The 27,583-nt window shown below is 35.8% G+C and overlaps 1 protein-coding gene across 2 annotated transcripts in view; it reads left to right on the top strand.

Annotated features, from left to right (window-relative positions):
• Positions 1–27,583, top strand: part of SMURF2 (SMAD specific E3 ubiquitin protein ligase 2) — a 150,377-nt gene that overhangs the window by 58,465 nt on the left and 64,329 nt on the right. For both annotated transcript variants that reach the window (XM_072645431.1, XM_072645430.1), the window contains 2 exons: positions 12,265–12,398; positions 27,382–27,447. In XM_072645431.1, coding sequence (XP_072501532.1) covers positions 12,265–12,398; positions 27,382–27,447 — 200 coding nt within the window. The remainder of the gene's footprint in view (positions 1–12,264; positions 12,399–27,381; positions 27,448–27,583) is intronic.

Genomic DNA, 27,583 nt, shown 5'->3' with positions numbered 1-27,583 from the left:
CATAAAATATATTTATATGACATAATATTAAAATATTATGTATATAGCATTAAAAATATTATATGTATGTGATATATATGTATATATATGTATGTATATATATATATATATATATATATATATATATATATATATATATATAATGAGAAATACTTGTTACTTTTCTTCCACATTATTTCATTCCATGTTGTCTCTCTACTAAATTTCTCCATTGTTCCACTATTGCCACTTGACTCATATCTTTGCACTTGCTGGCTTGGTCCAAAAATTCCTAAAATTTGGATGGTATCTCTATCTTTGACCCTCTGTGGAGCCATAGGGTTACCTGGAACTTCCCATATATGAGTTTCTCTCTGGACGCCTGACTTCTTTCTCTTGGCTTCTTAGCTTTGTTTTTTTTCTGCTCTTGTGTTGCTCCTTTTAAAATCCAAGCCCTGTGGGGGCCATTCAGGTGTATAAATCATCTATCATCCTCGATTGTCTAGGGCCTAACCAGTTCATACCTCATTAAAGAGCCTTTTAATAAGGAAATGTACTCTTTTAAGACCTTTTTAGATGATGATGTTGATATCTGAACCAGACTCCAAAGAACCCAAGTCATTAGGATATTTGGTGCAGAATTGTGGCCTAATAAATGACAGACTAGGACTCCAGGCAATACCTGAGCCATCTCATTCTCTAAGAAATAGTGATTCTCAACTTTTTTGGTTTTTGTTTTTCGAATTACAGTACTGCTTACGATAACTACATTGATGACTTTTTCTTAATAAACTCCATATTGTAATGTGCATTATATGATTATAAATATAAACTTTTGTTCTGTGATTATTAAAACTATACAATTGTAAATGCTAATTATGAAATGATCACAAATATTTATATAGGACATTCTATAAGAATTTAAGGAAATAATCCAATATGACTTCATGCTATTATCTGTAAAATTTTAAATACTTTTATTTTGCAAATTTTGTTGAATACAAGTAATATTTTTTAAATGAAATAAGTTATAACTTAGAAGCTGTTTAACATATAATAATCACATATAAACTTGATTTTGAAGCTGGACTTTTTGCTGTGGTTGCTCTACACTGATGTGGTTCCATATTGAGTTTATTAAAATAAGAAGGCAAAGACAAATGCTCACTCACATAAATATATGGTGGAAAATGGTAGGAGAATTTTACAATTTCTCTTGATGAGAGATGGAAATTAATTTTTAAAAAAAATTTTAGTCACTTAACCAGTTGAAGAAAGTGAATAGTTGGTTATAATTTAACATATTTACTTTTCTGCTGACTGATACTTAAAAGTTTAGTTACATATATTGCTTAGTTTAAACAATATTTATATGTAAACTTTAGTAAGGAAAGAATCTCTTTAGAGGTGACTTTCTACCCTTTTTTTTACTGCTGGCACAAGATCAGTTTTGCCAACCTCTTAATTTGAAAATCTGTCAGAGAGAAGAATAAGAAAGTTCATAAATAGACTTAATACTGTATTGAGCAATGAAAGATTTTCTTCTTCAGACTGTTTGTGATGGTTTCTGATGACTTGTAATTAATGCACATGCTCATGGATCGGGGTTTTCAAACAGCCTGAAATTTATACTACTGTAAGAACTCAAACATTGGTAGCATACAGATGATGAGGTACAGTTACAAAGTAACTGGATAATGAGGTAGTTTCTCTGATATAGTGTACAGAATGCAAATGAGGATATGCACACTAGGAATTGGTTTCTCCTGTATGTCAAATCCTTGTGGTAATTTAGAAGCAATTTGATGACAGGTTGAGAAGGTACATATTACACTTAGAAGCAAAAGTTAGAGCTTGATGTGATCACTGCATGAGCACCAAAATTGTTGGGCACCTGATTATGCTAGTTCCAAATTATTTTAGCAGCAAACTATTAATGCTTCAAGTATGCACATGCTTGTTGTCACAGAGAAGAAATTCATTTGCATAATTGAATGATTGTTTACTGTTTTAAGTTACCATTAAAGAATTTTTAGCACATTGTAAAGGGGGTTTTGAAATGTTAACCATTTCTCTAAAATGAGGGAATGAGAGAGAAAATGAGTGAGATGTTAAGAAACTTTAGGGAAGGGGAATATATCAGAACAGGAACTCAGATTAGCATGACCAAAACTCAAGAATTTTTTTGGTTTTTTTGGAAAAAAAAAGAGACCTTAAATTGCCAAAATGAGGGAGAAGAGATTATAGCCAGGGTAAAAGAAATCTTAGATTTTATCAGAGATTAGTATAGGCTTTGAATATAGGAGAATTTGAAAGAAATGGGTGAGTATTTCCTAAATGTAAAATGTTAAATTTGACAAAGTAGATAATCTAAATTGGTTTTAGAAATTCCAAAGGATTGCCCTGCAAAGTAGAAATAAGGAGGAGACAGATTCAGAAGAAAACATATGTGATTATATAATTTAACATAGAGGACGCCTTTAATTAAATGCAACATTCATTTGGATGTCATCTCAGGATATCTCTCTTTTAAACTATGTAGTCTGTCTTCTTCTGACCTAATCATTCAACTGAAATGATTCTGAAGTTACACGTGATCTCTTAACAACCAAATCTAGTGGCCTTTTCTCAATCCTAATCTTTCTTGAGTTCTCTGTAGCCTTTTACACTGTCAATCACCCTCTTCTCCTTGATGTTTTCTTCTTTCCAGATTTTATGTGACACTACTCTCTCCTGGTTTTTGTATCTATCTGGCTGTACCTTCTCAATCTCCTTTGCTGGATCTTCATCCAGGTAATGCATACTAATCCTGGGTATCTCCCAAGGCTTTGTCATGGGCCGCCTTTTCTTTTTCCTCTGTTATATTTCAGTTAGTGATCTCATCAGCTGGGTTGCTGTTTGTCCTTTCTCAAAGCGGATCATAACATTAGGGAAGTGATGCATCACCCATGGATTTAATGATCATTTCTGTGATGTTCTCAAATCTTATCCTCCCTTAACCTCTCTTGACCTCTGGTGTTGCATTTCTTAACTGCCTATTGGACATCTCAAACTGTATATCTAGTAGACATTTAAGCTGAACATGTCCAAAACTGAACTGCTTCCAAACTTACCTGTTATTATTGAAGTTACTATTATCCCCCAATTCCCCTGACTTGAAACCTTGCTGTCATTCTTGACTCTTTACTCCCTTCTTCCCCTCATATCCAATTTCTTGCCAAGTCCTGTTGATTTTACCTTCCTAATATCTCTTAAATACATTCCTTCTCTTCTCTGACACTGACACCTTTGAGATGCTGGTCCTTGTCACCTCACTCCTGGACTGTTGTCCTGCAGGTTGGTCTTCCTGCCACATCTCTTCCCTGCTGCAGTTCATCCTCCACCCAGTTGTGAAATTTATCTTCCTAAAGAGCAGGTATGGCTGTGTCACTGCAATATTCAGTAAACTTCAGTGGCTCCCTATCACCTCCAGGATCAAATGTAAAATTCTCTGTTGTTTAAAGGCTTTCCTCAAGTTTGCCTTTGTATCCCACTATTGTAAGTGATCCAGTGATACTGACCTTGCCATTTCTCCAAAAAGATGCTTCATTTTCCTACTCTGGGCATTTTCACTGTCTGTCCTTCATACATGGAATGCTCTCCCTTGGCAGCTCTACTGGCTTCCCCAAAGGTTCAGCTGAAATTCCTCCTTCAGGAAATCTTTTCTGATTCCTCTTAATTCTCATGCCTTCCTTCTGTTAATTATTTCAAGTTTATCCTATTTATAGCTTTTTTTTTTTGTATATGGTTATTTGCATGTTGTTTCCCCCGTTAGATTGAACTTCTAGAAGTTAGATACTTTCACCTATCTTTGTGTTGCCAGCACTTAGCATAGTGCCAAGAACATAGTAGCTTAATAAATGTTTATTATTTTAAAATAAAATAATTATTTTCTTCATGCTTCCTCTTTATGTTGTAGAAGTGTTAGAGAAAAGATAGAAAACTTAATTAACACTAAAAATCTGTAACTGAAATTGTATGTTCTATTACTCTGCTTTTCCTCTTTTTACTTAGCTCAGTGAAATCTTTTTTGATTTTTTTTTTAAAGAGGTCATTCTTTGACTCATTTCTTAGTAAGCCTTAATCAGTGCATAGGTGTTGCCTCAGTCAAGTTGAGACCTGTTAAAGATGGTAGTTTAAAAGGTCCAAGGCTCTCCATTGTATCCTGGGCCATCTCCAGTTGTCCTGATCTATATCTTGCCGCTGGACCCACATGACTCCAGAAGACAAATGAGGCTGGTGACTTTGCATCTCTCACTCAAATCCAAATCATTTGCATGCCATGGCATCACCTCCTTGATGTCATGGCCCTCTTTGAGAATGAAGGACACACATAGACATATACATACACATACATACACATGCACACACACACATATATTCCCTCCAACTATCCTGAGAAAGGTCTGTGAGTTACAAATATCATCTTTTCATGTAGCAATGTAAACAGTTCACTTTTAGTGGTTTCTCTTTCCTGTTTAGCTTTTCATGCTTCTGTTGAGTCTTGTATTTGAAAATCAGATTTTCTATTCAGCTCTGGTCTTTCCAACAAGAATTCTTGGAAGTCCTCTATATCCTTGCAGTTCCATTTTTCCCCCTGAAATATTATACTCAATTTTGCTGGGTAGGTGATTCTTGGTTTTAATCCTATCTCCTTTGACCTCTGGAATATCATATTCCAAGCCCTCTGATCCTTAGTTGTAGAAGCTGCTAAATCTTGTGTTATCCTGATTGTATTTCCACAATACTTGAACTGTTTCTTTCTGACTGTAATATTTTTATTTGATTCTAATATTCTGAGGAGTTTTCCTTTTGGGATCTCTTTCAGGAGGTGATCAGTGGATTCTTTCCATTTCTATTTTATGCTCTGCTTCTGGAATATCAGGGCAGTTTGATAATTTCTTGAAAGATGATGTCTAAGCTCTTTTTTTGATCATGGTTTTTAGGTGGTTCAATAATTTTAAATTTATCTTACCTGGATCCATTTTCCAGGTCAGTTGTTTTTCCAGTGAGATATTTCACATTGTCTTCAATTTTTTCCTTCTTTTGGTTTTGTTTTATAATTTCTTGATTTCTTATAAAGTCATTATCTTCCATTTGTTCCATTCTGGTTTTTAAGGAGTTATTTTCTTCAGTGAGCTTTTGGACCTCATTTTCCATTTGACACATTCTGCTTTTTAAGGCATTCTTCTCATTGACTTTTTGGACCTTTTTTGCCATTTGGGTTGGTCTAATTTTAAAGCTGTTATTTTCTTCAGCATTTTTGGGTTTCCTTTAGCAAGCTGTTGACTCCTTTTTCATGATTTTCTTGCATCTCTCTCATTTCTTTTCTCAATTTTTCATCTACTTCTCTTACTTAATCTTCAAAATCTTTTTTGAACTCTTACATGACCTGAGACCAATTCACATTTTTCTTGGAGGCTTTGAATGCAGGAGCTTTGGCTTTATAGCCTTCGTCTGGTTGTATGTTTTGCTCTTCCTCATCACCAAGGATGTAAGAAAATACCTCTTCACCGAGAAAGTAAGACTCTATAGTCTATTTGTTTATTCCCCCCCACCCCCCCATTTACCCATTTTCCTAGCCAGTTACTTGACTTTTGAACTCTTTGTAAAGTGGAGGGCTCCAGAAGCAGCCTCCACCTCAGCAGTAGCTGCTGCAGCCCTGGGGCCAGGACCATGGCTGCACCAGGGCTGAGGGTGGGACTGAACCAAGTTCCCCTCTCAGCCAGGTGAGAGACCTTTCCCATTGACCTTTGAAGCTATCTTTGGTGTTTGTGGGTTGAGAAGTCTGAAAATCACAGCAGTTTTCAGCAGTTCAGTCCCCTAAGGCCTGCTCCAGCTCCATCTACTCGGAGCAGCCTATGCTCTGTTCCCAGCTTGGTGTGATAGACCCTTCTTGTCAACCTTTCAGATTGTTTTGGGCTGGAAATTTGCTTCATTCTGTCATTTTGTGGCTTTTGCTGCTCTAGAATGTGTTTATAGTCATTTTTTACATAGTTTTTGAGGATTTAGAGGGAGAGCAGGTCTCTGCTTCTACTTCGCCATCTTGGCTCCAATACCTCCCCTTTTCTTCATACGCTCTTTCTCCCCCTCTTTTTATTTCCTTTTTTCCCCCCCACATAAAACAGGAATAAAACCCAGATTATATCTACTCTCTTTGTTTCTTTTATTCTCTCTTTGTGATTTTTGAAGACAATATGGTGAAGGGATGACTAATCTCTTTGCTTGCTTTGTGAATGTAAATATTTCTTTTTCTACTTGCTCTCAACTCATGTGCAGCCATCTCAACTCATGTGACTAATGCTTGAAATACTGGCCCTGGTATAAGGAAATTCTATATTCTGAATCTTGCTTCAAATACTTGTTAGCTCTATGACACTAGTGAAGCATGTAAACTTAGCTTTAATTTCCACATTGGTAGAATAGGGACTACAGTAGCACTTACCTTGTGAGAATCAAACAAGATAGTATATGTAGAGTACTTTGTGAGGCTGTATTATTGTTCATTATTATTACTATGTGTATTTATTTGTTTTTGAAATTATATTTTATTTCTCTCCCAATTACATGTAAAAATAATTTTTACCATTTTTTTTTTAAATTTTGAGTTCCAAATTTTCTCCCTTCCTCCTTTCTTCTGCTACAGAGATGGCAAGCAGTCTGATATGATTGCACATATGTTATGCATATCATATAAAACGTATTTCCATGTCAGTCATTTAGTAGAACAAAATTTGAACCAAAAAAGAAAGAAAGAAAGTGAAAAATAGTATGCTTTGGTTGGCTTTTATCATCCATGAATCTTTTGGGATTGTCTTGAATCATTGTATTGCTGAGAATAGTTAAGTCATTCACAGTTGATCATTGTACAGTATTGCTGTTATTTTGTATAATTTTGGTTTTGCTCACTTCAGTTGGCATCAATTCACATAAATCTTTCCAGGTTTTTATGAAATCATCCTGCTCATCGTTTCTTATAGCATAGTAATATTCTATTACATTCATATACCACAACTTGTTCAGACATTCCCCAATTGATAGGCATCCCCCCTCAATTTCCAGTTCTTTGCCATCACTGAAAGAGCTACTACAAATACTCTTGTATGAATAAGTTCTTTTTCCTTCTTTTAAAATCTCTTTGGGATATAGGCCTATTGCTGTGTCAAAGGGTGTGCATGGTTTTATAGTCCTTTGGGCGTAGTTCCAGCTTGCTCTCCAGAATATTTGGATCATTTCACAATTCTCCCACAGAGCATTATTGTCCCAATTTTCCCACATCTCTTCCAACATTTAGTGCCTTCCTTTTCTGTCATATTAGCCAGTCTAATGGTGTGTGTTGGTACCTCAGTTTGCATTTGTCTAATCAGTGATGATTTAGAGCATTTTTTCATATGACTGTAGATAGCTTTGATTTCTTCATCTGAAAACTGCCTGTTCATATCCTTTGACCATTTATCAGGGAATGACTTATATTCTTATTATTTGACTCAATTCTTTATATATTTGAGAAAGGAGTCCTTTATCAGAAATTTTTATAGTATCTTTGATAAAGGCCTCATTTCTCAAATATTGCCATATATACATATAAAAAACTCTGTCTACCTCAAAAGGCTATGTAAGAGTTACCTATTAGGCATCATTTGCATATCAGTATTTCAACTCAACTCTGAACTTTTCTTCTAGACTACTTGAAGATCCTCTATTCTGTTAAAGGCCCATTCTCCTCTCCCAGCCCCCAGGATCATACCTTTAAAGCTGGAAGGGACCTTAGAGAGGTCATTAGCTACAAGCTCTGAGACACAAAGAAGTGTAGTATCACCCAGCTTGTAAATAAATGTCTGGGTCAGGATTTGAACCCAGGTGTTCTTGTTCTTCTGTAGATGATGATGATTTTCTTGCCAGCACAGATATAGTACTTTAAGGTTTGTGGTGTGCTTTACATGCATTATCTTTTGAACCTGTTTACAACTATTTAAAGAGAATATTACAAGTAGTGTAATCATTGTTTTACAGATGGAGGAGACAGATCTTAGAGAGGTTGTGACTTACTGTTGGTCACACAAGGCTAATAATTATTAGTGATTCATAGCTGATTCAAAACTGAAGTCTTCCTGGACAGAGGTCCAGTCCTTTTAATCTACTGGAGCATAGTCACTCGAGTATATGCTTGGAACTGCTGTTAATAACAAAATACCCAAGGGCTTGACTCTGTATGGCAAGTTACTCTGTTTCTGCTTTTCAGGATATAAAGGAGGTTTTAAAAAAGTTGTTATGTTTTTGTTGGAATGCACCAAAATTTGAAAGAGGTTCATCATAATTTAGTTCTTTGTTAATAGTGCATGTGAATTCCAATGGCTAAATCTTTGGGATTTTAAAAAATTGGGGTTTCTAGAATATAAGGGATTTATGTATGATTATGTGTAATTTTGTCATTGTTTTTATTAAGTTTTATTAAGAAGTTTATAATGACCTATAAGATTAGAGGTTTCTTTTCTTCTCTTTTTTCCATATGTATTGATGAGATAAAATATTCTCTAGGAGGTTTTCCATATTTACCTAATAATATATACACATTAGATTTCGGTATTCCAAAAAAATTAGGCTGTTGAATTAGATTTAGGTAATTTCTTAAAATTTACTTCTGAAAGCAACTGCTGTGCTTGATTTCTACTTCATCATGCCATTTTCCCTTTTCAACTTCATTTTGTTTATTGTATAGCAAGCACTTAGTAAATATTTAGGGCAGCTAAGTGACTTAGTAAAGCCTTATCTTCAAGAGTTCAAATGTGGCCTCAGACTCTTACTAGCTGTGTAACTCTGGGCAAGTCACTTAACCTTGTTTGCCTCATGAGGTTCTTCATTTGTAAAATGAGCTGGAGAAGGAAATGGTAAACCACTCTGGTATCCTTGTCAAGAAAATCCCAAATTGTCATACATGACTGAAAACGACTGAACCATAAATGTTTAACATCGTTTTGCATTGTAAATGTTGGTGGTAAAAGTCTCTGAAGAGCAGATTTAGTTCGGTGGGGCTGTTAGTACCAGGCCTGGAGTCAGGAAGATTCACTTTCTTGAGGTCAAATCTGGCTTTAGACACTAGCAGTGTGACTCTGGACAGGTCATTTAACTCTATTTGCCTCAGTTTCCTTATCTGTAAAATGAGCTGGAGAAGGAAATGGCAAACCAGTCCAGTATCTATGCCAAGAAAACCCCAAATGGGTTAATGAAGAGACAGACATGACTAAAACGACTACACAACATTCTAGTTGTGTGAGATGTATTAGCCAAATCTTGCAAAAGGCACTTTGATGAATGGAATAATTGTACATTCTTGGCAGTAACCAAAAAAATTAATTTTGCTACCTGTATAACTCCCGAAGAGAATATAAGCTTGGTTAAACATTTTTGTGATTACTGAAGTTTTTGGTGTTTAACTCAGGTACAAATTGAATATTATTTAAAAGTAATTTTAGCTCATTACAGATCAACTGGAAGGGATCTCAGAGACTATTTAATCTAACATCTTCATTTTACAGGTGATAAAACTGAGCCTCTGGGTGGTTAAATGACTTTTACCCAAGTTCTCATAGCTTAGACAGCAAGCTTCTGGTCTCAGAAACAAAAAAGCAAAATAAAAATTGTAGAAATTATAGAACCGTCTTTATAGGGAGATTTATGGGACGTTACCTGATTGATTTTGTAGATAGTAATTGGAGCTTGCTTTTTAGGTAATTATTGCATTTGTACTGTTGTTAGCCTAATTTGTTAGGTGGTTTAGTGGATAGAGTCTGGAAATCCGAATTCAAATTGGCTTGAGGCAGTTGCTAGCTGTGTGAACCTAGGTGAGTTGCTTAACTTCTGTTTGCATTATTCCACTGGAGAAGGAAATGACAAACCATTTCAGTATATTTGCAAATAACCACCATGGACAGTATTGGTGTGATGTGGCACAGAGAATTGGGCATGACTAAATGACTGAACAACAAGAAAGCCTAATTTGTTACTATATTTATGGGAATATAATTCTATAGTTTTTCTTCAAATATAGAATAATTATAATTCAGACTTTAATGTAATTGATTGGATGACCTTTAATAGATCCAATATTTGGTGAGAGTTTCCTGTAGTTTAATATTTTAGGTTTTTTTTCTGCTTGAGTTGAGTATACATTTTATAGGAAGCTGTTGAAGTCTTCATTAAATTTTTAATTATTTTCATTTTTGTTATGAATTTAAGCACTGTATGTAAGAGAACAAAAGATTGTATGTGAAATTGTACTTAAATAAATTTTATTTTTTTCAAAAACAATTTACATTACATTTAATGTTGTTGTTCAGTCATTTCAGCTGTGTCCAACTCTTTGTGAACCCTTTTGGGGTTTTCTTGGTATAAAGTTACTGGAAAGGTTTGCCGTTTTCTTTTCCTGTTCATTTCACAGATGAGGAACTGAGGCCAACAGAGTTAAGTGACTTGCCTAGGGTCACATGGGCCGTATTTGAGCTCAAGTTGTTCTGACTCTAGGCCCAGTGTTCTATCCATTTCCCATCTATTTGCCCATTAAATGTAATATGGCAGTTATAAAACTTCCCTACTTCACTGTGCCCTCTTCTGAACTTCCTTCTACTTGTTTTATTTATATACTTTTTTCTTATTTTTTTTTATATCACTAGCTATCAACTCCCCACCCCCTTTTTCTCAGTAACTCTAACATATATGAATTCTTACTTTATTTCATTGTGATTTAACTTTTATGTTTGAAGTCTGATTCTTTACTTTTTGCCTATTTCATCTGGTAGAGAGTACCTTACCTTCTATCAAGCCTGTTTCAGAGAAATCTGCATGCTAAAAATGTTTTTTATTGTGTCTCTAGGCAGGCCACTGAATTAATAAATGGAACTGCTAAGGGTAGTCAATTCAACAATTCATTTCAAATATTTTTTGGTCTAATATTGGGGGGGGGGTAATTTCAAGCTTTTTCTATAACACATAATATCACCTTAATCTGTGGGTAACTAATAACTATTTTTAAAAAATTAAGATTAATTTTTTTTAGCTGAAAGCAAAGGTATTTATTAAAATAGCATCGTAGAAACAATAATAAAACATTATTCCTGTGAACATGGGATGTTCTTTCTCACAAATATATAGAGCACCAAAGATTTTTTTAGAAGTATTTTTGACTTTTAAATGTCATTTTCTTTTTTAAAAATAGATTAAATAGTAAATTTGAAGCTGCTTTATGATAGTATGTTATATATATGTACCAAGATCAGGAAACTAGAAGAATAGACAGATAAATTAAGAATACTTTATGTGTTGAATGAAACTGATCAGGCCTTTTCAGTTTACTGTATTAGCTCTTCTTGTATGACTTTATCATGCTCTGTTTTATGAAGTAGAAGCTTTCAAGTCAAGGTTGTTGGACCAAAAATTTGACTTCTTACAGACACTGATACATTTAAAGGATTCTTTTGCCATTATTGTTATCTTAAAGTTTGTACCTATTTTAGCCATGTTAACAATCAGCTGTGGAGTAGCATTTTATATATATATTTATCTATATATCTATATGTAGGTATATGCACAGACATGTGCAGTAACGCTTTTCCCTGCTCTGCTTGTCTGCAGGCAGTGAAGTGAAATCTGCAAGAGTCCTGTTCTCTCAAGGCCTGCATACAGGAAAGAAGCAGGGATAAAGCGTTACATGAGCATGCACATTCCAGTTCTACGGCAATTTTAAACATTTCAGGTAGGTCAGATTTTTGGTCTGTCAACCTTGACAACATCCCTTGAAGTTGAAATAATATGTAATGTGACTATTAAATGCTTAATTTTTTATAACAAATTGGAATGCATTTATGCAATCACATTTTCTAAATCATTAAGGAGTAATAATTATAAATCCCCAAGTATTTTCTTAGATGTTTCTTACTGAAATAAGCATTTTTTCAATATCAGAAATTATTATGCAGCTTAAATGGTGTCAGAAGTAGGCTGTATTGGAATTTTTAAAAAGTTGATGAAATACTAAAGCAAAATTTTAATACATTAGCCATATGACTTGACTGAATCAAAGATCTGCTTATATTATAACATTTTGTTAGTGTTGAAGTTACCAGAATATTTTTTTTATTGCTTCTCACTGGAAAATATTTGTAACTTTCAGAAATAAAAAGAGAATCTGAAAAATCTTATTGCCTTTCATACTCACCAAGGTATTGTTTACATAGTTATTTTATTTTGCAGGTATATTGGAAAATCGGATTCTGTAACAATCAGTGTGTGGAATCACAAGAAGATCCATAAAAAACAAGGTGCTGGGTTTCTTGGTTGTGTTCGACTTCTTTCCAATGCCATCAACCGCCTTAAAGACACTGGTTGTAAGTAAATAAGAGGACATTTTTGCTTTTGTTTATTTGGGAAAAACATCAAAGATATAATAATGCCCCTTAAAATTAGTTGTAGCTATAAGCATTCCTATTCATGAACTTTATTTGGTATCTTACCCAGGTTGGAGTGTGTTAGACTTACTCAGAAACCCGATGCACTATTGATTAGCGAAGGAGCTTTGACATACTCTGTTTTCCAGCCTGGGCTGGTTTTAACCCTCTTTAGGCAATCTGGTGATCTGTCATTCCTAGGTTCTCACCATATTAATTTAGTGGAGATACTACATTGGCATAGTCCTCTGCAGCTCAGAAATCTCAAGGTCAAGAGATCTTGGCCTCCTCAATAGCATGTGCCACCACACACAACTTATTATTAACTTTGAAAGTTACCAAATTAATTTGTTTCAGTGAAATTTGGTTAAAATTAATTTATTGCTAGAATTTACATCCTAGAGATAAAACAAATGTGAGGGCCATTTTCTAATTAATTGAATGCTTTGAATTGGTAACAATTCACATGTCATGTATGTCATCCCTTTCTGTTTCTTCTGCTTTATTCCTCTTGTTTTAGTAATTGGTTTGGAAATTTAGGTGAATTTTATTTAAATGTTGTAATGTGGAAAAGATTGATGTGAAGTATAATTATTATTTGATAAAAATGAAGTTATTATATAAGATGATATTTTTACCTGATAGAGAAAAAAAATGTAAAGTGCTTAAGTAAATCTCAGTATTGTACTGAAGATCTTTACATAGTATAAATAGCATGAGATCATGTCATAATTCAGAATGACTTTTAAGTGAACAGGAACCAAGAAAGTACTTCTTTTGCATGAGTATTTTATACAAATACATTTGATTAGAACTAGGTTGGCAATATATTGATTCATCTAAGAGGCTATAAAAATAGCTTTATTTCACACAATTATTCTTTTAAACAATGCCTATCATTATGAGGTTTTTGTATTTTTTTCATCTTGGCTTCAGTTTCTTCATCTGTAAAATGAGGGATGGACTTGGTCATCTCTGAAATCTCTTTTAAGTAGATGTTATTCCTACATTTTGAGAATTTTTAATTTAATGAATTGATAAAAAGAGAGTATTTTGTTTTATGGAAATAAACTTAAAATGTAGGGAAATTTTAAAGTTTGGATACATTATACTAAATGATGATACCATTTGGCAAACTATGGAAGTCTTATAGTATAAATACACAATTAAAATGAATAAGAATTAAGGTTTTGTGAGATAGAAATGCAGGGTCAGTGGGTTCTAGAGTATTTAAAGGAAATTAGTATCGTCTGGGTAGGGTTTGAAAGGGTGGCTAACAGCGAAGGAAGGCACCTAGGATTTCATATAGGAAAAATGAACTATTCAGTAGACATTTGCTGCTGCTTGTATATTATAATGGATAGCATGCCGTAGGGTCTTTACTCTCTTTTTCTTTTCATTACTCTGTGTGAATTTTTATTCTTAAACACTTATCTCCAGCTTTGTAATTAATTTTTGCATCTGTTTTTGTTTTAAATAAATTTTTTATTGGTACCTTTTTTGTACCAGCATAGTTTTCCCCAGCATCTGTCCCCTCCTCCTCCCATATAACAAATATTATTTTTGAAGACATAAAAGGAAAAAAAATCAGTATAGCTGATCAGTACATTGGAAAAGTTTGACATATATGTGCATTGTGCAATACTTGTGGACTTCCCATCTCTGCAAAGGAGTGGGGTGGGGATGTCTTCTCATATCTCTTCTTTGGACTATGCTTGTTCTTTATGATTTTGCACCATTCACTGTGATTTTTTTAGTGGCTCATTGTTGTAGTCATTGAGTGTTTATTTTTTGACTCTGCTTCCTTCACTCTGTTATCCTTACCTCTTTTTATTATCACTTTCAGTGGTATGTATCTTTCATTTTTTCAGATGAATTTTGTTACTGTTTTATTGAGCTCTATAAAATATACTTTTGATAATTTGATTGGTGTAGCATCAGTAGTATAAATTAGCTTTGGTAATAATGTCATTTTGATTACATTGATACAGTCCAGCCAAGAGTACTAAATATTTCTCTCGCAATTTGATCTCTGTTTCTTTAAGCAGCACTTTGTAATCGAATCTATACAAATATTTTGTGATTTTGTAATTATTTAGAATGAGATATCCCTTTCTGTTATTGGCTCTTGAATTTGTATGCTGTTGGATTTGAGGATTTATTTTTTAGCATGCAACTTTGGTGAAGCTATTTATTATCTCAATTATTATTTTTGTTGATTTGCTGGATCTTCTAAATAAACCATCATATCATCTGCATATAAGGATGGTTTTGCTTCCTTTTTGCTTGTCTTTATATTTTTGACCTCTTTCTCCTAACTTATTATTGACAGCATTTCTATAACTGTATCAAATAATAATGGGAAGAGTAGGCATCCTTGCACTGCTCCTGTATTTTTTTGGATAGGGTCTGGTATATCCCCTTCCATGTACTGTTTGCTTTTAGTTTTAAGTAAATAATTTTTTATAATAGTCTCTCTATACCTATATATTGTAGGGTTTTTAGCATAATCATTTCAAAAGTTTTTATTTATTGACATAATCATGTGGTTGGGATTTTTAAAAAAAAAAATACGATAACTATGTTGATTATTTTCCTAATGTTGAGCTAGGAAACTGAGGCTTAAGAGAAGTTAAATAGCTTGTCCAGTATCCCACAACTAGTAAATGTCTGAAGCAGGATTTGAATTAAGCTCTTCCTAACTCTAAATTTAGAACTGGGCCATCTAGTAATTAATGTTAAGAGGAAATTAGAACTTGCCTTAAAGTCAATTCAGTGGAATATATCTATTCTGTAAAGCAATGAGTACCTATATTTATGGTTTGATAGCATGGCCGGGTATGTTTTTTCCAATACAGAAATGCAAGGAAGTATAAAGCGTTAACTATGTATAACCCTTGAGATGTAAGGAAGAGGAAAAATGTTAAAATATTGTATATTTACAACCCAAGGCCCAGCCCCTTAAGTATCGTCCTTGCAAAGATTAGGTTTAATTTTGGGGAAGCTTCCCAAATAAAAACACTTTGGCTTATTTTGCTGTAATGCTACCCTGAGTTTCCCCTGGGAACTTCAAAATATGGCTTGAATAAACCCCAAATCTACTTCTCCACAGATGTAAATAAAAGGGTCCCCAGCCCCTGTGCAAGCTTTCAAGTAATTAAGACATTTTGAGTACAGTGCAGCTTTTATTTCATCCCTTAGAAAATATGAGGGAAAACATAAAGGATTCAGAATAGCTTATAACCTTTAATAAAATTCTCCCTCTCCAGTTGAGCTTCACCTCTTCCCCATCTGCAAGAACCTACATTTCTTGTCTTTGCATTTCTTTACTTCTCGGCAGCATTTTATACTATCTACTACCCATCCTCTTAAACAACTTCTCCTCCTTGAGTTTCTGTGGCACTTTTCTTTGCTGATTGTCTTCCTGTTTATGTGGTTGCTCATTCAGATTCGCCTTAGCTGCATCTTCTTAGCTTACTTGCTCTAGTTGCAAGAGAACTCAATACATATTGCATCCAAATAGCAGCCCTGAATGAAACAAGGGTGGCAAATGAAGGCCAGCTTCAGTAAGTTGGAACTGGACACACATTTTTCTGGAGGGATCGCAGTAAATGGGAGTGCCATGAAGCTGGCATAGGTTTTGCAATCAAAACTAATCTAGTGAGCAAGCAGGTAAACCAAAAAGAGTGAATGGCAGGCTCATGACAATGCGATTGCCACTTGCAGGAAAATGCCATGCCACCATCATCAATGCCTATGCTCCCACCATGATGAACCCTGATAAGATCAAAGGAAAAATCATCAGTGTGCCAAAAGAGGGCAAGCTTATAATTCTGGGTGACTTTAATTCTAGAGTAGGCTCAGACTACAAGACTTGGCAGGGAGTCCTAGGGAGGAATGGAGTTGGAAACAGCAAAAACAATGGTCATTTAGTGCTGAAGACTTGTGCCTCATCACCAACACTGTTTTCTGCTTACCTCAACGCAATAAAACTTCATGGATGCACCCTCTCAGCAAACACTGACATCTAATGGACTATGTGATTATAAGGAAAAGAGACAGACAAGATGTGAGAGTTACAAAAGCAATGTGTAATGCAGAGTGCTGGAGTGATCATAGACTTATTCTTTCCAAGCTAGATATTCACCTTCATCAAAAGTGCCACCCCCAAGGCAAAATGACTACCAGAAGAATTAATGTCAGTAAATTAGAATTCTTCTCTGTGTGTGAAGTTTGTTGCTAACTTGTACGAAAAGTAGAGCCAAAACACAGTTGGCAAAAGTGAAGCAGAAAAGGAGTGGGCATCTTTCAGAGATATGGTGTACAGCACCCCATTTGCTCATCTGAGTCAGAACACTTGTAAACACCAAGACTGGTTTGATGAAAATGATAGGAAAATCCAGAAGCTGCTGAATGAAAAAAGAGAACTCCACAGGATTTACCAGCAGAATAGTTCATCTATCTGTAAGAGGGCAGCTTCCATCAGAAGCAAAGTACAAGCAAAGCTTAGCGAGAGATGCAAGATTTCTGACTCAGTAAGAAGGCATATGAAATTCAGTTTTATGCTGATAGTAACAATGCAAAGTGCTTTTATGATTTCCTGAAAGCCATTTATGGATCACAAACCTATGGTGTATCATAACTACTCAGTGCTGATGGAGCCACATTGATTATTGATAAGGATATGATCCTGGAGAGATGGGCTGAACACTTCCATAGTGTTTTGAAGAGATCCTCATCAATCAATGCTGAGGCCACTGACCATTTACCTCAGATTGAAATCAGTCCCTCCTTAGCTAACCTTCCAAATGAAGAAGAGGTTTTGAGGGCCATTAGGCTCCTTTCATGTGGCAAAGCACCTGGTGCTGATTCTATTCCAACTGAGATTTACAAGGTGGGGGGACCATTGCTCATATAAAGCTGACTGAAATATTCCAGGTTATATGGCAAGAAGAGGTTGTCCCCCAGGAGTTCAAGGATGCCTTCACTGTCCATCTCTATAAGGGTAAAGGGAATAGATTGTCCTGCGACAGTCGCGGCAGGGGTGGGGGAGGATGTCTCTCTCTTAGTCATTGCTGGCAAGATTCTTGCTAGAGTCCTTCTTAATAATAGGCTGATCCTTCACCTGGAAGATGGTCTATCAGGGGTTTTGACTCCCCTGAAAAGGGAGGCAAATTTGATATTGTTGGAGGGGCAACTTCTTGAAATTCTTGTGATTCACCTAAAGGATGTAAGGTTTATGCCTTCAACTCTTTGATACCATTCTAAGGATTTGTACTTCTCTTGGAAGGAAATAACTTCTTTCCTGAATGGCTGTCTTGTAGCTCATGCTGTAGGAACTTCTTTTTTCTAGATGTTAGACAGAAATTTCCAACACTTGGCCACATGGTTCCCCACTCTTGGTTGAAAGTATATGGACTTGGTGGAGCTGAGATGACAGAGTGAGAACAACTACTCACCCAAGCTCTTAGACTCACTCCCTCAGATACCTCTAAAAAGAGAATCTGACCAAATTTTGGAGGGGTGGAATCCAGTAGGAAACAGACTGTGGCAGATTCACAACCCAGGACAGACTGGAAGGTCAACAGGAAGGATCTGTTCCATGGGGGTGGAGGAGCACATAGCACACAATGCAGTGCATCCCAACTGCAGCAGGGCCAAGTAGGAAAGCCCTGGGGTGGTCTGAGGCAGTGACAGCACAGTGGAACAGCAGCCCAGAGCAGAAGTCCAGTGGAGCGGAGTGAGAGCCATAGAGCCCCAGGTGTCTACAGTGGCTGCTCCTGAAACTATCAGCCTGCAGATTAAATTTCTGTAAGTCAGCTACTTGAACTTCTGGGAGCCAAAATGGCAGAGTGATCGGTAAATGCTCTCTCCCCCTCCCCTTGTTGACCTTGAAAGAACCATAAAATATTTCCCTAGAAAAATCCTGAATCAGTGGGATCAGAAGAAGGGTCAAACAGTCTCATAGCATGCGAGGCTAGGAAAATCACTAAGGAGGATTCCTCTGGCTGTGGCAGAGGACCAAAGCTGTCCCAAACAGCCCCACCTCAGCGAACCGGGAGATCTGGAGCCTCAGAGGGGTGGAGCCTTGCAACCACCAACAACAGGACCCCAGGTGTGCCTCAGTACTCCAGTGGAAACGGGAAGACACGAGGGCAGCCGGGATCACCAATGGCTGAGGTTGCCTGTGCTCTAGCTCGATTGAGGAGATGTCCTTGACCAGACCACCCCTCCCCCACCCTTAACAAGCTAGTTCCAGGGCTAATCTGGGGAACCCTCCCCCCCACAAAAAAGAGTTCACCTGTCCTCTGCTTTCTCACACCAGCCAGCTTTACACCAGGTTCTTTAGCTTCTAGCTGAAAGAACCAGAGGCTACAATACACAAAGTGTCATCATCATGAGTAAGAAGCAAAGCAGGAAGGAAAGGACCATAGAATCTTTCTATGGGGACAAGGACCAAAACACGAATACCAAAGAGGTCAGTATTGAGACTGTACTCCCATCTGAAACTTCAGAAGGGACTATGAACTGGTCGCATGCACAAAGAACACTCTTGGAAGAGCTGAAGAAAGAAACAGAAGAAAAACTGACCAGTGATTTTAAAAGTATGAGAAAAGAATTCACTGAAGAGAATAGCTCTTTAAAAAGGAAAATTGGACAAATGGAAAAGGAAGTACAAAAACGAACTGGAGAAAATAATTCCTTAAAAGGAATAATTGGACAGATGGAAAAGGAGATGCAAACGTTAACTGAAGAAAACAATTTGATAAAAATTAGAATTGGGCAAGGAGAAACTAATGACTCCATGAGACATCAAGAATCGGTCAAACATAATCTAAAGAATGAAAAGATAGAAGAAAATGTAAACTATCTTATGGGAAAAACAATTGACCTGGAAAATAGAATCAGGAGAGAAAAATCTAAGAATTATTGGTCTACCAAAAAGCCATGATGAAAAAAAAGAGCCTGGACAATATCTTCCAAGAAATCATCAAGGAAAACTGCCCAGAAATTCTAGATCCAGAGGGCAAAATAATCATTGAAAGAATCTACCATTCATCTCCCGAAAAACACCAAGGAATATCATTGCCACATTCCTGAACTATCAAGTGAAGGAGAAAATACTACAGGTAGACAGAAAGAAACCATTCAGATATTGATGAGCTCCAGTTAGGATCACATAGGATCTTGTAGCTTCTGCTTTAAAAGATCGAAGGAATTGGAATATGATGTTCTGTAAGGCAAAGGAGGTGGGACTACAACCAAGGATCAATTACCTGCAAAATTGAGCAAAATATTTCAGGCAAGGAGATCAACATTCAATGAAATAAGGAATTTCCAGACCTTCCTGATAAAAAAGCCAGAACTCAATAGAAAATTCAGTCTTCAAATGCAGGTCTCAAGACAGGCATAACAAGGTAAACAGGGGAAAAGAAAAACATGTTACTCAATATGGGCAAATTATTTAATTCCCTATAAGGGAAGATGATATTTGTTAATCTTGAGAATTGTATTTCTCTTATGAAATATAAAAGGGATATACATAGATAGAGGGAGTGGGTATAAAGTAAATGATGTGATGATAAAAATGTGATTTAAGGGTGTGAAGGGCTTGTAACAGGAGATGTGAAATAGAAGAGGCAGAAAATGGTAAATTATATCACAGGAAGAGGCACAGAATTACAATACAGTAGAGGGAAAGGGGAGGGAGATGAGCATTGTTTGAGAGATACTCTCATCTGATTTGGTTCAAGGAGGGAACAACAAACTTAAGTATATAAATCTAACTAACTATAGGCAGTAGGAGGGGAAGGGGGAAAGAATGGGGAGGGGAGGCTAAAAGTGAGGGAAGAAGTAGTAAGGGTAAAGGGCAGTAAAAGGGAGGGGGGCTGAGAAAAGGAAGGGAAGACTGCAGGAGGTGTTGGTCAAAAATTAAAACTATTGTGGGGGGGGGGGGAAGGGAGAAGGGAGAACCAAAAGCACAGACATTGGGAAAGAAGATGGAGGGAAAGACACAGATAGTAATCCATAACTGTGAATGTAAATGGGATGAAGTCTCCCATAAAATGGAGATGGATAGCAGAATGGATTAAAAACCATATTCCAATTATATATTGTTTACAAGACACACATTTTACAAACAAGGTAAAGGTAAAAGGTTGGAACAGAATATGTTGTACTTCAGCTGATGTAACAAAAGCAGGGGTAGCAATCCTAATCTCAGCCAAAGTAAAAGGAGAAATAGATCTAATCAAAAGAGATAAGGAAGGAAACTATATCCTGCTAAAAGGTACCATAAACAACGAAGCAATATCATTACTAAACATATATGCTCCAAGTGGTATGGCATCCAAATTCTTAGAGGAGGAGTTAAGGGAGTTACAGGAAGAAATAGACAACCTTCCCCTCTCTGAACTTGATAAATCTAACCTTAAAATAAATAAGAAAGGAGGTGAATAAAACACTGGATAAGGTAGATATGATAGATCTCTGGAGAAAATTGAATGGGAATAGAAGCGGTACATGGCACATATACGGAAATTGACCATGTACTAGGGCATAAAAACCTCACAATCCAGTGCAGAAAGGCAGATATAGTCAATGCATCCTTCTTAGATCATAATGCAATAAAAATTATATGTAATAAAAGGTTGTGGAAAGATAAACCAAAAATTGATTGGAAACTAAATACTCCAGTCCTAAAGAATGAGTGAGTTAAATAACATATCATAGAAACAATCAACAACTTCATTCAAGAGAATGACAATAATGAGACAACCTACTAAATCTTATGGGATACTGCAAAAGCAGTTCTTAGGGGAAGCTTTATATCTTTGAATGCCTGCATGAATAAAATAGAGAAAGAGGAGATCAACGAGTTGGGCATGTAGCTGAAAAAGCTCGAAAAAGAACAAATTGAAAGTCTCCAAGTAAGTACCAAATTAGAAATACTGAAAACCAAAGAAGAGATTAATAAAAGTGAAATTAAGAAAACTATTGAACTACTAAATAAACCTAAGAGTTGGTTTTACAAAAAAAAACAATAAAACTGACAAACCTTTGGTCAATTTGATTAAAAAAAGAAAGAAGTAAACCAAATTACCAATATCAAAGATGAAAAGGGTCAACTCACCTCCAATGAGGAGGAAATTGAAACAATAATTAGAAATTACTTTGCCTAACTTTATACCCATAAATTCAACAATCTAAGTGAGATGGATGATTATTTTAAAAAATATAAATTGCCCAGATTAACAGAAGAGGAAGTTGAATACTTAAACAGCCCTATCTCAGAAAAAGAAATTGAACAAGCTGTCAATGGACTCCCTTGGAAAAAATCTCCAAGGCTGGATGGATTTATAAGTGAATTCTATCAAACATTTAAAGAACAGTTAATTCCAGTACTATATAGACTATTTGGAAAAATTGAGGAAGGAGTCCTCCCAAATTCTTTTTATGATACAAATATGGTTTTGATACCTAAACCAGGAAGAGCCAAAACAGAGAAAGAAAATTATAGACTAATTTCTTTAATGAATATAGATGAAAAATTTTAAATACAATTTTAGTAAAAATAATACAGCAACTTATCACAAGAATAATACATTATGATCAGGTAGAATTTATACCAGGAATGCAGGACTGGTTCAATATTAGGAAAACTATTAGCATTATTGATCATAACAACAGAACTAACAGAAACCATATGATTATCTCAATAGATGCAGAAAAAGCTTTTGACAAAATGCAACACCGATTCCTATTAAAAACCCTGGAGAACATAGGATTAAATGGAACTTGCCATAAAATAATAAGCAGTATCTACCTAAAACTTTCAGCAAGCAATATGTGCAATGGAGATAAGCTAGATGTATTTCCAGTAAGATCAGGGGTGAAACCAGGATGCCCATTATGACCGCTATTATTCAGTATGGTACTAGAAATGTTAGCTGTAGCAATGAGAAGAAAAAGAAATTGAAGGAATTAGATTAGGCAAAGAAGGAACTAAATTATCACTCTTTGCAGATGATATGATGATACACTCAGAGAATCCAAGAGATTCAAGTAAAATAGTACTTGTAATAATAAACAGCTTTGGCACAAAGTGGCATGTTACAAAATAAATCCACGCAAATCTTCCACATTTGTATATATTACTAACAAAGCCCCATGGCAAGAGATAGAAAGAGAAATCCCATTTAAAGATAGGGTAGACATTATAAAACATTTGGGAGTCTACCTGCCAAAACAAATCCAGGGACTCCATGAACACAATTACAAAATACTTTTTGCACAAAGTCAGGTCTAAGTAAGTGAAAAAACATCAGTTGCTCGTGGGTTGACTGAGCCAGTATAATAAAAATGACAATTCTACCTAAGTTATTTTACTTATTCAGTGCCATACCAGTCAGACTGTCAGAAAATTATTTTCTAGAGCTAGAAAAAATAATGTCAGAATTTATCTGGAAGAACAAAAGGTCCAGAATATGAAGGGAACTAATGAAAAGGAATGCTAGGGAAAGTGGCCTAGCCCTACCAGATCTCAAATTGTATTCTAAAGTAACAGTTATCAAAACCACTTAGTATTAGCTAAGAAACAGAAGGGTAGACCAGTGGAATAGTTTAGGTACTCAAGACATACCTGTTAATGAATGTAGCAATCAACTGTTTGATAAATCCAAGGACCCCAGCTTCTGGGATAAGAACTCACTGTTTGACAAAAATTGCTGGGAAAACTGGATAACAGTGTGATGAAAACTGGGCATAAACTAATGCCTGGCACCATACTCAAAAATAGAGTCCAAATGGATACATGATCTAGGTACAAAGACTGATACACTATTCTTTGCTCCCCTAATTTGTTTATAGTATTTGTCAGATTTATGGAGAAGGGAAGAATTTTTGACTAAGCAAAAGATAGCATTATAAAATGCAGAATGGATAATTTTGATTACATTAAACTTGGGTTTCATTTTGCACAATGAAACCCAATACAACCAAGATTAGGAGGGAGGCAGAAAACTGGGAAAGAATTTTTGCAGCTAATATCTGTGATAAAGGCCTCATTTCTAGAATATATAGAGAACTGAGTCAAATGTACAAAAATGCAAGTCATTCCCCAATTGATAAATGGTCAAAAGATATGAACAGGCAGTTTTCAGAGGAAGAAAATAAAATTATATGTAGTTATATGGAAAAAATGCTAAAAATCACTATTGATTAGAGAGATGCAAGTCAAAACAACTCTGAGATACCACATCACACCTATCAGATTGACTAACATGACAAAACAGGAAGATGATAAATGTTGGAGAGGATGTGAGAGAGTTGAAACACTAATTCATTGTTGGTGGAGCTGTGAACTGATCTAACCATTCTGGAGAGCAATTTGGAACTATGCCCAAAGGGCTACAAAAGTGTGCATACCCTTTGACCCAGCAATATTGCTTCTAGGACTCTATCCCCAAGAGATCATAAAAATGGGAAAGGGTCCCACATGTACAGTAATATTTATAGCAGCATTCTTTGTGGTGGCCAAAAACCAGAAATCAAGGGGGATGCTTATCAGTTGGGGAATGGCTGAATAAATTATGGTATATGAATGTAATGGAATACTGTTGTGCTATGAGAAATGATGAACAGGAAGACTTCAGAGAGGCCTGGAAAAACTTGTACAATCTGATGTTGAGTGAAAGGAGCAGAACCTGGAGAACTTTGTGCACAGCAACGACCACAGTGTGCAAGAGTTTTTTCTGGTAGATTTGGAACTTCATTGCAATGCAAGGACTTAAAAAAATTCCCAGTGGTTTTTTAAGGCAAAATACCTTCCACATCCAGAGAAAGAACTATGGAATTCAATTGCAGAATGTAGCAGATCATTTGTGTGTGTGTGTGTGTGTGTGTGTGTATTGTGTTGTGTTTTGTTAGATGATTTCTCCCACTTACTTTAATTCTTCAACACAGCATGAGTATAGTGAAAATGTATTTAATAGGACTGTATGTGTAGAACCTATATAACATTGTATGCCATCTTGGGGAGGAAGGGGTGAGGGAGGAGAAAAAAAATCTAAGTTATGGTAGTGATTGTAGAACACTGAAAATAAATAAAATTAATAATAAAAAAAGACTCCAATGGTCTTTTATGACTTCCACATCCAGAGAAATAACTATGGAATTCAGTCACAAAATGTAGCAGATCATTTTCTTTTGTATTATGTTTTGGTTTGTTTTATGATTTCTCCCATTCATTTTAATTCTTCTATGCAACATGACTAAGATGAAAATGTATTTAATAGGAATGTATGTGTAGAACCTATATAAAGTTGTATGCCATTTTGGGGAGGTAGAAGGGAAGGAGGGGGAGGAAGAGAAAAAAAATCTATGTTATATGGAAGTGATTGTAGAACACTGAAAACAGATAAAATAATAATAAAAAAAAAAGTATACGTGCTTGCGTTATACCTTTGCTCCTGTATTTCTAGGCCTGTCTCCAGGCATGCAGTGTCTAGGAACTCCCAGCATACCACCAATGTCTTGGTTGCTATCACCTCTTTAATAAAAGGCTACCATTTCTGGGGATCAGGGTGGGTGGGTGGTGTGGTCAGTTCGTTCCTGAGATAGGGTGTCTATGAACAAACTTCCTTTGAGTCACCAAAGTTTACTCATGTGTTTCTGGTATTTAGCTTAGGGTTAGGGCCTGACACTCTCTGAATATATCCAGAAAGAGGAAAGGAGTCCGATTGTACAACTGTTACCCTTTTTATAGACCCAGCATAAAAGGATGACTACATCCTAAAATACTCCCAGTAGCTAGCCAATACATCCTTAGTCCACAAAACAGAAGCCAATCAAAATCACCCCAATTACTGAGATTTAATCTCTCATCTTGAGTCAGATATGATTGGATCTATAAGTGATGTGCTATATCCTCCATAGGGAGATTCAGTCTGAGTTCTGAAGTTGCCTTGTAACCTTAGCTGGAAATTCCCACCTTACTCTCTTGATTATTTCATGTCTTTCTTCCATAAACATCAGTCCCAATGTGAACAGAAATCTACTGGAATCAGAATTGATGATTGTCTTTGTATGGATAGCTGAGGTATTTGCTTATGCCACTGTGTTTTTCCAACCTTCTAGTCAGACTCCAGTGGGAGTCTGGAAGAATGGGGGAGGTTCTGTGTCTGCCATCTTTTCTCAATCCTCATCCTTCTTGACCTATATAACTACATTTGACAGTGTTGATGACCTTCTCTTCTTAGATTCGCTTTCTTCTCCGGGATTTTGTGAAATACTTTCTCTTCATTTTCCTCCTACCTGTATGACCATTCTCTGTCTTCTTGGTTGACTTGGTTCCCGTATCCTGTCCTCCAACTGTGGGTATTCCCTAAGGCTCTAGCCTGCCTTCTCCTCTCTTCTCACTACTGTCTCAACGACCTCAGTGTCTCCCAGGGGTTTATAATTATCTGCTCTTTGTAGATGACCCAGACCCATATATCCAGTTCTGTTCTTGCCCCTGAACTTTAGTCTTGCATCACTAATAGTCTATTGGACGTTTCAAACTTGAATGTCTTATAGACATCTCAAACCCAAAATATTCAAAACAAAACTGATAATTTTCTCCCTCTGTATCTGCTTTCCGCCACTTAAACCACTCCTGATTTAAGCTTGCCTATTTCTGCTGAAGGCACTACCATTCTTTCTGTCTCCTAGGTTTGTAACCTCAATCTTAATCAACTCCTCACTCTCACTCACCTCACATGTACACTCATTTGCCAAGTCTTGCTGATTTTTTACCTTCACATCATCTCTTAAGTGTGACCCCTTCTCGCTACTCATATAACTATCTTTTTAATTCTGACCCCAATCATCTGTTCTCTATAATATTGTAACATCTTCCAAATTGGTCTGCTGCTTCAAGCCTTTCCCTACTCTGGGCCATTGTGTATATAGTTGTAAAAGTGATTTTTAAGTGTTGATCTAACTGTCATTCCTCTACTTAGTAATCGTATTTTCATCTTCCCATTAGAATAAAATATGCTTCTCTTTTGGTCTTTTAAAGCCCTTCAAAACCTGCTGCCCTCAACCAGTCTTTCTAGCATCACCATACATTAGTTCCTCTTTTGCATTCTGAGATCCAGCCAAACTAGCTTTCTCTTTGTTCCTCGTATACTCTGCTTCATCCCATCTCTTTGCTTTTGCATTGTCTGTCACCCATGCCTGGAATGCCTTTCATCTTTACTTTGCCTCTCTGACTCCCTCTCATCTTTTAAGATGCATCTTGAGTAGCACCTTCTATATGAAGCCTTTTTGAATTTCTCCAATGGCTTGTGCCCTTCCTCCCAGGCTACTTAAAAAACCCCAAAACCAACAACTTTTCTTTTGTCTGTATTTATTATCTTTATGTCTATATTCTGTATATACTTATATATTTGTATCCCCCATTAAAATTTGAGCTGCTAGTGAATAAGAGCCTGGAACAATGTAGGCACTTAATACTTGTTGATAGCTGAATTGAACTTTGTTATGTTCCAGTGTAATTTCAGAACATGGACTAGCGCCAGGATACCTACCATCCCTTATCTTTTATAGAGTTTTCTGGTTTTTATGTAGTCCTGCACAGGGATTTTGTATATTTTTCTTTCTATTTCATGCTAGGTGATGACAAACTCTTATGTGTTATTATTGATTAGCTTTCTGAAATGTAATGGTTGTTGACAGTTTTATGTAAATATTACTTACTCAGCTTTATGTATACCTCTTTATTGATAGCCTTGAATGTAAAGATATGGCCAAAATTAAGATATTCAGTTTTGCATTTTTAATCTATTCTCTGTGTTGTTATTTTAGCAACTTATTTACTAGTCATTGTATTGATCTTTAATAGTTTAAAATTGCTTATTCATTTTTTGTTCTTTTAAAATAGATCAGCGGTTGGATCTGTGCAAACTTGGGCCAAATGATAATGAAACAGTTAGAGGACAAATAGTAGGTAAGTGTGGAATTTTATCTTTTCATGGTTTTATTGAAAACAGATTGGCTGAAGAATCAGAATAGAATGGTGGATAGTACGAAGTTATTCCAGCTTTGAGTTTGTTTTCTTAAGGGTATTAGCATTCTGTTTTAAG

This window comes from Notamacropus eugenii, chromosome 2, assembly GCF_028372415.1.
Source record: "Notamacropus eugenii isolate mMacEug1 chromosome 2, mMacEug1.pri_v2, whole genome shotgun sequence".
Lineage (NCBI taxonomy): Eukaryota > Metazoa > Chordata > Mammalia > Diprotodontia > Macropodidae > Notamacropus > Notamacropus eugenii.
Note: the sequence above shows the minus strand (reverse complement) of the source record. Positions and strands in the feature narration are given on the sequence as shown.